We start from the raw sequence: 12,163 nt of genomic DNA, 5'->3' as shown, positions 1-12,163 counted from the left end.
AGGATTTCCTTCTTTCTAGATATGTTTCAGTGTCAACTTATGTTAAAAGACTAAAGCACAGATACAGTGGTGATAAGAAAATAATAAACCTTTTTGCTGTCAGATTCAGGAATTTCCAGATTGGAAACATCACAGCTGATATACAAGTCATGACATTGGGCTTGAATCTCACCTCTGTAGGTCACCAGCTGCTTTAACAAATAATCTATCCTATTTAAATGTTCTTTAACTTGTGATTCTGATAAAAATCATTTCTGACCAAATCAATTCATACTTGTATTAGAGGAGATTTATATTTGAAAGTCTTTGAAAAACTTTGAATGTGAATTAAATAAGATAAATGCTTCTTTTGTTGTTCTGAGTCCCTTTTCAACATACATAATTATAAGAATCCAAACAAAGTACAAATAACTCTTCCAAGCCTGACTCTTAGGCTTTGTGAGGCATAGAAGACTGAGTACAGTAGTTAGGGTTCAAAGCGTTCATTAAATGAATACACCTTAAGTTGTATGTAATATACAAATATAAACATGGTCTTTGTAACCCTCCAAAACAAGAGCATATTTGAGTTTTTCCTGTAGTATTCTCACACAAAAGTATCCTCACAATGCCTCTGGAAGGCCAATGGTCATGTGCAGTAGAGAAAGCAGAGAATGACCTGATGGGGAAATCAAAAAGAAAGCTTTACCAAGAGAGGCAGAAAGAAAGTTGACTGGGCATAATTTAATGGAGAAATGAGGTAAAGAAAGGATTGACTAAGTTTGTCTCATTATTGAACTACAGGATCAATATAGAGAAGAAAGTGTATGTCTCATAAAGCCACAATCACTGCTGAGTCATATCGCCATTACAATAACAAGGACAAAGAAAAGACTGTGATCAATGAAACAAAGTTTACTTGAGGACATATGAAGGTATATAAGCACATACAAAATTGCTGAAAATGAGCTAGAAATGTGTCTGTAACTAGAGACTGAGAATAGTGAGAACACAGAGTGGTCATTTACATTTAGATTGAAGACATGATTAAATCACATTGATAAAATAATGGATAGGCAGATAAAAATAGGAGACCTTCCTCCAGATTTCTATGCTAATGGGGTTGGAAGAGAAACAGGTAGATGCTGGGAAAAAAAAAAAACATATAGAACAGAGACATGAACTTCCTGAGTGTAAAGGTTCTAAAAAGTCTCACTGATGGTAGAAACTATTGGAAGTAATGACATTTGTTCCAGTCACTAAAAATATTTCTTTGATGAATAAATAAAGCAAAGTCCACAGAAGGCAGTATGTAAAAGAACATCTATTAACATGAAAAGCCTCGCAGGGTTTTGAGGAGAGAAGTCAAGTATATGGTATGTCTGCTTGTAGAAATTTTAGATAGGATAAGGCTCCAGGAGAGAGAATCCAATGATAAAAAGATTATTCTGGATCTTTAAAATTCAAGATTAAGAATCAAGTATGTTTGATAAGCAAGGTCACAAGAATAGGGATTGAATACAGCTATAAATCAATTATCCTTCATTTATGACAGCTAAATGATACAATGAAAAGGCTAAATCACTCATATTTGGTGTTTGGTATTTGGTATTTGGAGCTTGTTCACAAGTCTTCAACTGAATAAGTTAAGCAAAAATTTCAAGTTTGAGGCAAATGTAGATAATTGAGGTTTCTGAGATATTGATACCAGTAAATATAATTGATGATATTTACGGTTTCTACATGGGAAAGTTACCTGTTCAGAGCTCTCTTATAAATAAAAAGAAAATTGGTGTTTTCCCACATATCTCCAAATACTTGCATAAAACCTGGTGCAATTGAATCCAACTGGTTTGAGTCCACTGTAAGTATGACAGGTATCACCTGTAGGGGACGGTGTAGGCTCAGTCCTCCAGAGACTTCAGTGAACATTTTGATAGTGTGAAAACATAAGGTTCTCAAAACTAACTGTGGGAAATCATCTTCTGATGTGCTTCCTTTAGAAATAGTCACAATATACTATTGCTGGTCTCTTCCAACTTATCTTTCAAAAATTCCGTGCTGATTCTTTTATGAAAAATAAACATTTGGTTTATTTCAGCAGGTTGCATTACAGAAAACAAATGTTCTGAGTATTCTATGACATATTATGTATTTAATAATATTTAGACAAAGGTAAAGTGAACAAAATGAGCCTAAAAATTGTAAGATCATTTGCAATTATTTCATTAAGGAACATATCTGAGCAAGGCCTTAATGAAGTGATAATGAGGTAAAAATGTGCTGCCAGAAAAGGCATTAGAGAAACCTAGGAAATATAGCTCAGGAAAGTGATAATGAGGGAGAAAAGTCTCCTATCTTTGTCTTGGCTTATGTTCTTTTGTTTCAGAATGTAGGCTCTATCCCTTAAATCTTGGTGGTTTCCATGGGAGAGAGTTAAATTAAAGCAGTGTTAAGGGGTTGGATGCGTGAGAGAAGGGAGAATAAATTTAAACTTAAAATGGCAATAAAAATAGTACTTCTCATGCCAAAGGGATTGACATAAGCCTGCAGTACAAGTGGGATAGAATTATTATTTACTGATAAGGAAGAAACTGTTGAAGACCTTTGTTTGAAATTATAGCATTAGTCTTTGAAAAACATGGAATGAAAACCAGATTAAAGAAGACTCTGAAACATATTTTCTTATTTAGTCATCTTTCCTCAGAATTGGAAGAAACTAGCCTAGGATAGAGGGCATATTTATTCCCCCAAAAAGATGTTTATTTTGAGGAGACTCTTTCAGGGTATAGAATATTTAGCCTCATCCATCAACCAGCTGAAACATGGATCAATAATTAAATGCATATCGCTGTTTTAAAAAAATCACTGAGTCTCCTAAAATGTGCACTTTTAAATATACCAATAGGATCAGATTCATAATGTTAATCTATCATTCATAGCATAGGTTTGATCAAAGTCCCTTCCTTAAGACCGTTTCAAACTGTTCTGAGTGAAATAAAGGTTTCTTCTTAAAGGCAATCCTGGAAAATTTAGTAATTCTAGTATACTTCATTTTCATACCCTCACATATAATACAGGTCATATTTTCTTATATTTTTAGCTTTCCTATAATATTGTAAAGGTAGAAAATCGCACTGAATCTGAGTTGTTTGCATGACACTTTTTCATATAAATACTACAAAATATGTTGCATAATTACATAAAATCATTTAAAGTAGCTTGGGGTTATATATTTCTTAAGTAGAATATATTTTTATGGAATGAGTATATAATGAAAATATCTACATCATTTACACATAAGCTATCTAGGCATCCAAAAAATCTCCCCAAGCAGTACAATTAATTCAATTAGTACTTTTTATTTATATGTCCAGAGTTTTTAGAGTTATATACGTAAGTTTTGAATGAGATTCACATTCTTTATTAACACTGTCAGATTGTGTAAAGAAACTCTTGTAACTACAATTATATCAGGAATATAAAGTTACTATTATGAGACTGCCTCTCAGTGATAATCTATTTATCAAACTTAGGTAGATCTCAGTACAGCAAATGATATGAGTGGATCTAATAATATCAGGAACAATAGAACATATCTGTGGAGGGGAAAAAAGCACTGAAGACCTCACACAAGCCAAAGTAAGGTTAGATCATTTAGGAAGAATTTCTCTGGTGTGTAAAAGAGAGAGTAAATGTGGACAGACCTGTGAAGGAAAGGGGCTCCGTGTGGAATCAGAGGTGGCAACATAAGCAGCCTGTGTGTAGGCATAGCTCTTGAATCGAGGCTTAGGAGATGAAGAAGTTTGCTCATAGCCCTGTGCTAGACTGACTGTGATCTGCAAAGAAGTTGGGGAAGAGAGGGAGAAAGAACAGGGAAAATGTGGTAAGTACCTGGGAAGGACTGCTTTCCAAGCCGCTAGAAAACAGAATATTGAATGGAAAGGGTGAGATCAAGTATTTAACCATAATCACATAATGATAGTAAAATCTAATACACTTTAAGAGAGGAATTCACAGTTTGGGTCTTTCTGGAGAGCAGAAAAACTGAGAAGATAATAAGGGCAGGATTTAACATTCAGGTTCCATAGGGACATAACTCCAGGAGTTATATAGCATGACACTCTGCACTCTTTCAAAAATGGGCATCCAAAAGCATTTTCCTCTGAACCAAAGTAAATAAACCAGAATTCATCAGGTCAATAACTTGGTGTGGGCTAAAGATGTCATGAGTATAAAAATAGAACTAGCTCAGTAGAATGAAAAAAATTAGGACCAAGAACTTTCCATTCTTTTAGCAAAATTTGGCTAAAGGTTTTTTTCATCATTGATTTTGTTTAAGAAAATAAACACCCAGGATACCCACTGTTGAAAATGATAAAAAAAATGAATTAATAGAATCTCTTTGTACTCATTCCACTGATGTAATAAGTAGTTTTATCATATACACACATATTGTTGATTTAACTGGTAGTAAATAGGTTTTAAAATATTTTTTTAAAAAATTCAATAATCAAAAATTATTTATTCATAAAGTTACCAGCAAATATTTTAAATGCATTTTTGAATAAAATATTTGCCCTTACTCTTCTTCTGACTTTTGCACTTTACCATGGTTGATGGCAAACCTAAGTTTAATGAGTATATGAAATTTTCTTTAATTTTATTTCACATTATACAATAGAAACACCGTATTTTATGCATTGTAAAATGATTTAATATAATACTTATTATAAATAAAGTGCATTTAGCAATGTTTTTTAAAATAATGCCATATGTGTTACATGAGATTTAACATGTATTTGTGTTTATATACATATGAAATGCTATGCATATATATAGTATTTGTATACATATGAAACACTATGCATATATATGCATATATATTTTACAAAAATACAAATACATAAATTACAAACATGTGTGTAAAAGAGATACCTAAAGATGGACATAAAATTGGAAACATCTCTCATATTAGTGGTCCTGTTTTACCTGTTGAGAATAATGCATCTGGTGATGTAATTGAAAATGCTCTTCTCTAGTCACTTTTGATGGCCTGGGCAACATTTCCACTTCCTGGATGGCTTCGATGCTCACTTGTTGAGGCAAAACTTGAAAGAGTGATGTGATGTACATTAAGATGGACTTCTTATCTGGGTAAGTGGTAGCAACATCTGTAAGCACATTAACAGCACACATCAATTTTTGGTTTCTATATTTGAGACTCTGAAAGGGTAATGAACAAATCAATGTTACAGGAAGAAGACAAATTAATGAGCACTTGTTTGTCCATGAAAGTCCTCTAGAGACTAATTAGAACATGGTAATCAGGCCTAAAATGTCCTTGCAATTTTGCAAACCAATGAGACGAGCACTAAAGTTAATTTCTTTTTCTTGTTCACATAAAATCTTCATTCTGTAATACTTTCTCCTAAGTAAAACTGCCTAAACTAGCCCATCTAAGTGAGTAGTTTTCATTAGATAATAAACTATTTTTAATTACATGTTCCTTTAGATGGAAAGTTATATTTTTATGTTAATTAAAATGGTGCATTTATAATTAAATAATTATAAAAAGGGTTTAATGCTTGAAACCTCCTAATCAAATTTTTTCTACTATAACATTATGTACATAATGGAATTTCTCTTCTTAAAATAAGCCATGTATTTTCCCAATAAAAATTAAAACAACATCAGCTTGGTTGTTTAGGGATCTCCAAGGGACCCTCTCAGCCAAAAAACTCAACCAAATGCAACCCAGTCCCACCAATGGAAGTCTTGCCTGTCTAAAAAAGATGGCCAGTTCAGAATCCATAATTTTCATTACTAGGACTCCTCACTAGGGTCACCCTCATAGATTCCAGGCTGATGGCGGGACAGATTTTCACTCTCTGAAAACTGACAGGAGGGCCCCATTGCTGAGGACATTCACGTAGCTCACTGAATGTAGAGAGGTTAAGCTGGTGCCCGCATGGAGCCTTCACCCCTATGTGCTAGTCTCTTTGGTGCAGGAAAATACTCTTGGGCTACAGAAAGAGAAGCTTGGACTCCAATCCAGTCACAAAACCCTCAACCTACAATCTGTCCTGCCTACAAGGTGTGCTGGGCCAACGATGACACAGAATTTGTGGGAGTGGTCAACTAATGTCTCGTTTAACTTGAGGTCCACACCGTGAGAGGAAGCCCATGTCCTGTACTACCTGGATAGCCAGGATCCAGTTACTGGATAGTCCAGAGACCTAGGGTAGAATGAAACATGACTGGTCTTTAAAAAAAATCAATGAAATGATTCCTAATGACATTGTGCTATACTCCTAGATTGGTGCTTTGCTCAGTTGTTGTCAGAGAGACTTCCTCAGGCAGTAGTTGGGAGCTGGTGCAGAGACCCACAGACAAACATGCAGAGAGAGAATCTAAATTGGAGGTCTCCATCTGGTCCCTCCCCTAGGAAAATGGGGAACCCTGTGGAAGGGGAGAAAGAATGATTGTAGGAATTAGTAGGCATGGAGGATACCAGGAGAACCACTGAATCAACAAAGCAGGGCGCATGTGGACTCACAGAGACAAAGGGAACAAGCACAGGGCCTGCAACGGTCTGCCCTAGGACCTCTGAGTATATTTCATGTGTGTTGGCTTGGTGTTTTTGTGGGACTACTAGCCATGGGAGTGGGTGTGTCTCTGACACTTTTGCATTCTCTTGGGACTCTTTTCCTCCTATTAGGTTACCTTTTCCAATCTGGTCTGAGGGTTTTTGCCCTGTCTTATTCTATCTTGTTTTGTTGTGTTTGGTTGTCTCTTGGATGCTGGCTCTGTTTTGAAGAGAAACAAAGTGAAAGAGGATCTAGGAAAGAAGGGAGGTGAGGAGGAGCTTCGAGGAGTCAATGGTCGAGGAGTCAATGGAGGGGAAACTGTGGTCAGGATGTATTGTATGAAAGAATAATCTACTTTCAATCAAAAAATCAAAATAAAATAGTAATATAGCATATTCATTTGTAATGTTTCTTAATTATATTAAAGTATTTGTTTATATTATGGTTCATCTGTTAAAACAGTATTCCATTTCCCTTAGGAGTTCAAAATGTATATATAAAAGTAAAATGATAGTTACTTTTAAAGGTCCTTTTAATATTTAGGATTATTGTTTATCATATTGTGCTCATGCTATAATATATAAAATCAAGATGTAAAAATATTCCGTTGTATGAAGTTGTCATTAATCTAATAAATAAATCTTACCAGTGGAATACCAGCCTTAAAAACAAAGGAAAATACTGCCATCTGTAATAATATAGATGAATCTGGAAAATTTGCTAAGTAAAATTAGCCAGATACTGAGAGATAATTTATAATTTTATATAATTATGGAAACTAGAAAGTTAAATTCAACCAATTCATGAATAGAAAGGGCTGGGAACTCAATTAAGCAGAGTCAGGCTAATGTGTACAAGTTTTGAAGTAGCTAGGAAAAATAATTTCAATAAGACTGCTTTATCTTCTACTTAATAACTATCTACTACAGTCTTCCTAAAAATTGCTAAGGACAGATTTCAAGTATTCTCCATAAAAATGTGAATGTGACTTGTGGCAATATTTATTAGCTAGTTAGATATAGCTCCTCCAAAATTTATACATATTTCAATACTTCATACTATAAATGACAAACATGTATGTATTTTTTACCAGCTAAAGCAATTAATTAATTAAGATAATTAATTGATTTAAAAAGAAGTAGTAGGACAAGGAATCCACACTAACTCTGAAGCACCATGGCAGGACAAAATTTTCTCATAGCTTTACTAGAATTAAAACAACTGTTTCGTAGATGTCTCATTAATGGCTGAGCACTGTGCTGTCACTTATTGTCCACACTTGGACCAGTTGTGAATCTAAGCTCACTGCCATTGAATGCTAAAAGAAGCTTCTCTGATGAGGGGCAAGTGCTGCACTAATCTATGAGTATTAGGATAGGTATTTAAAAGGCACTTGAATACTATATACCTCTAGCAAAAGAAAAGGAGTTAGGTTGTCCTCTAGAGCATATGAACTACCCATCCACAAGTTCTTGTCTGGGTTTACAATATGATAAATGAGTTCCCTTCTGTGCAATGGGCCTTAAACCACTCATAAAGCTGCAGGTTATCCCTATAACATTCATGTCACTATTACATGATAGTGTAATAGACCAAAGGGTCTATCATGATAGGCTGATTGTTATTGTGATACATAGGTTCACAGCTGAGTGAGATTGTTGATGACCTTTCTCCCTTAGAAGCATGCATAGCACCATATTCTGTGACAAAATTATGTAGTGTCTTCAGTAATAGGGTTATAACCATCAACTTCTGATGCTCCACTAAGAGCAATAACAATAGCCTGTATTGTTTTGAGAGGTTCTGTGACCCCCCCCCCAAGCTAATAGAATGTAATGGTAGAGGGGTAGAAAGATTGTAAGAGTCATAGCTTAGTGAGGACTATTACAAAATTATACCTTATGGAAGTGACAAGGCCATTGCCCTCATAAAATCACAACAACTTTGTGTGAGATATTTGATCATACTGTATAATGACGAATCTATCCTTCCTTTCATGCCTAAGACATCTTCTGATCCATTTAATAAATAGATGAATGGCCAATAGCTAGGCAGGAGAGGATAGATGGGACTTCTGTGAAGACAGAGAAACTTGGGAGAAGAATCTGATAGGGAGGATTAGCTATCCAGACATGGAGGAAGTGGGACTAATGATACTCTGAAGAGGTAACAAGTCACATAGAAGAAATTATATTAATATAAGTGGCTTAACTTAAGTTTTAAGAGCTAGCACAGAACAAGCATAACCTAAGGTCAAGCTTTCATATTTAATAATAAATCTCAGTGTCATCATTTGGGATCTGGCAGTCCAAAGAAAGACCCATTGTGTAGCTTTGGTTACTGGCACAAGACCTGTGAATGTTCAAGTCAGGCAGTATTCCAGCATGGACAGAGGGGAATCTCAAGATGTCCCACCTCTTGTGAGGAGCTATTCACAGTTGATGGCTCCTAGGAGAAGGAGAGTTGTGTTTCTTCAGCAATTTGGCCCATAGTAGGTTTCTCATGTTCTTGTAATGACCTTATACTTACTCATAAGGGTGTTACTAATTGGGCTAGGTGATTTATTTTAAAAATAATAAGAGGATATATAACTGTTAGAGGAAAAATGTTGAGGAAGATCAAGGAGGAGTTGGAAGAACAGAAGTGGATAGTGGATATGATCAAAATACATTGTGTATATATATGAAATTACTAATTTTTTAAATTGAATTAGAAAAATAACTTTTTTTTTTGTTTTTGTTTTTTTGTTTTTTTGTTTTTTTGTTTTTCGAGACAGGGTTTCTCTGTGTAGCTTTGCGCCTTTCCTGGAACTCACTTGGTAGTCCAGGCTGGCCTCGAACTCACAGAGATCCGCCTGGCTCTGCCTCCCGAGTGCTGGGATTAAAGGCGTGCGCCACCACCGCCCGGCAGAAAAATAACTTTTTAAAACATATATTCAAGTTAGGAATTCTTATTGGGAGTGAATAAGTCAGGAGTAAAAACTATTCGATTAGTATAAAAGAGTGCTGAATAATTCACTTAGTCTTTTGCAAAAAATAAGAACATAACTAAATAGAAAAAATATTTTATAAATTATTTCAAATAAACCAATAGGAAACATAATGAAAAATGGGGGAAAATGAAATTATTCTCCAAAACAATCAGGAACAAGATGCAAGTTGCTGTGGGATGGTCTTTCTGTATGCTGTGAATATGTGTTGTTATGATTGGTTAACAAGGAAGCTGCTCTGGCCTATAGCAAAGCCTGTTATAGCCAGGCAGGAAATCCAAGAGAGAGACAGGAAGAAGAAAGGCAGAGGCAGGAAAGACGCCAACCTGCAGCCCAAGTAGCAACATGCCAGCAGACTGGTAATGCCACAGCCATGTGACAAAACATAGATTAATAGAAACATGTTAATTTAAGATAATAGACCTAGTCAGCAAGAAACTTAAGCCATTGGCCATATAGTTTGTAAATAATATTAAGCCTCTGAATGACTATTTTATAAGCGACTTCAGGACCACTGGGCAGGCTTGGACCATAGAAACATAGAGCTACAGCAAGTGTCTAATCTCACTATTTTTAAAAATAAAACATAGTGCTAAAAATCTCAGAACAAGGAGGCAAATTCATAAAAGGCCTGCAAATGGAAAATGTAGAAATCAAATTATTTCTATATGCAAATCGTATAATCCTTCAATAACATACCTGCAAGATTCTACCCTGGATTTCTCATAAATGATCAGCAAAATAGCAGAATATAAAATTTTCAAATCACTTTTGAAAAAGAGCAAAAATTTTGAATGAAATGTTGGAAAATGGGGAGGAGGAAAAGTTAGCCAACTCCCTGCTTCTTCAATTGCTTCCTAAGCAGTGTTTCCTAAAATGTATTTCCTAAGCAGTGGCAATGATTCCCTTCTGGAAGTCTTCTAGTTGTGAGTAAATTTGGCCCAATGAACTTTAGATTTAGAATGGAAATCCATTAAGAATGGAATTAGTGTCTTAGTAATCATGTTTATAAGGTGAACTGAGCCTACCCCCAGTTATATTGTTATATCCTCTGACCTGTACTTTCTCCTCAACACCAGGACTTCCCCTATTTGCTATGGAAGCACTCTATCCTGAGCTACCTGCTGGCACTCAAACACTCTGATTTCAAAGCCTGGTTGAGTGACATCGTTTTTGTCTTATGAATAGTAAGTCATAAAGTAATCATTCTGTTTTGTGATAGCCGAATCATTTGATAAAATTCAACCAATGAGATTTATTTGTGCTTGTAAATTAACTAATGAGAATTTGTTATATAAGAGTACAGTGCATTTAAAAGGAGAAATTCTGAATTTATACCTAGACTTCTTAAAAAATACAGCTCTTCAGAGAGAGAGAGAGAGAGAGAGAGAGAGAGAGAGAGAGAGTGTGTGTGTGTGTGTGTGTAAGTCTTCAATATCTTTGGCTTCTATTTCCTCACTTGTGAAGTAAAAGTTCATCTTCATCTGATCATAGTACTAGAAAATGCAAATGCAGTAATGTTCAGAAAAAAATAGGGAATGGTCAGAAATTTAAATCAAGATACATGTTAATTTTGTTGAAAATGTAAATATTTCTTTCTGAACAAAAACACTCATTTAAATCCCAGATTAATCCAAGTGTATTAGTTCAAAAATTTAAAAATTGAATAAGTATTTGAGTGTGAGTATTATAAAGACATTAAAATATAGTTTTAAACATTTTTAATAATATAGTATACTATAATTAATAATAATATTTTAATAATAATATTATATATAAAATAATAATATACCAGTATCTTATCACAACAAGAAGCATAATTTCTAATTTATGTAGATTTCAATAACAATTTTAGAGTGGAGACCATCTGTCTAATAATATTTCAAGCTATGAATGAAGCTAGTATATTGTTAGATTGAAAACAATCATCTAATTAATCTTATCTATATATTCTAAGCTTATTATTGAACACACATGTATTTTATAGTTAGGTAATTATATTTTACATTGCAATAAAAGAATCTGCAAAGATCAAGTGAGACATGACAAACAGAGTTGCATAAATTTAATGTGTCTGCACCCTTGAAAAGTCAATGCAAGTGAGTTTGGTATAAAATTGGTGCCTTCAAAAAAAAACTATTCCTGTCTTGGGCAGTCAAATTCTGGAATGTCTGATTAGTCAGCTGCCGAGCATAACCTTGAAATACATCTGGGAAATCTAAAGAAATATTCAGACCATCCAAATCAAAGGCCAGATTTCTTCCCAGGGAAAAGCAGAAATTAAAATACTGTATTTTAATTCATATCACATGTAACAGGAAAGAACCAGGATTTTTAAGATAACATATGCATAAAAGTGCATGGGTCAGCTTTCTTTTTAACATGATTTAGTTATTTATTTAATTATGGGACACCATTCAGACACTATCATAAGAACAATTTTGAAGAATTTATACAAGGAAAAAACAAAAAAAACCAAATAATTACTTCACTATTTAAAAGAGAAGAGGAATGGATGAACTGGGAAGATTATGGTTACAACCTGGACAGTCAGATAATCTTAATGCAAAACTATAAGGACATACATGCTAGCAAAATTGAAATG

General features: G+C 34.3%; 1 protein-coding gene across 10 annotated transcripts in view; it reads right to left on the bottom strand.

Annotated features, from left to right (window-relative positions):
- The window catches only part of Dmd (dystrophin), a 2,242,690-nt gene that overhangs the window by 1,513,114 nt on the left and 717,413 nt on the right, over positions 1-12,163 (bottom strand). For all 10 annotated transcript variants that reach the window (XM_052732199.1, XM_052732319.1, XM_052732309.1 and 7 more), the window contains 2 exons: positions 4,972-5,153; positions 3,687-3,818 (listed from right to left, as the gene is read on the bottom strand). In XM_052732199.1, coding sequence (XP_052588159.1) covers positions 3,687-3,818; positions 4,972-5,153 — 314 coding nt within the window. The remainder of the gene's footprint in view (positions 1-3,686; positions 3,819-4,971; positions 5,154-12,163) is intronic.

Source organism: Peromyscus californicus, unplaced genomic scaffold (genome assembly GCF_007827085.1).
Source record: "Peromyscus californicus insignis strain IS unplaced genomic scaffold, ASM782708v3 Scaffold_10__1_contigs__length_136768540, whole genome shotgun sequence".
Lineage (NCBI taxonomy): Eukaryota > Metazoa > Chordata > Mammalia > Rodentia > Cricetidae > Peromyscus > Peromyscus californicus.
This window is presented reverse-complemented; position numbering and strand designations above follow the sequence as displayed.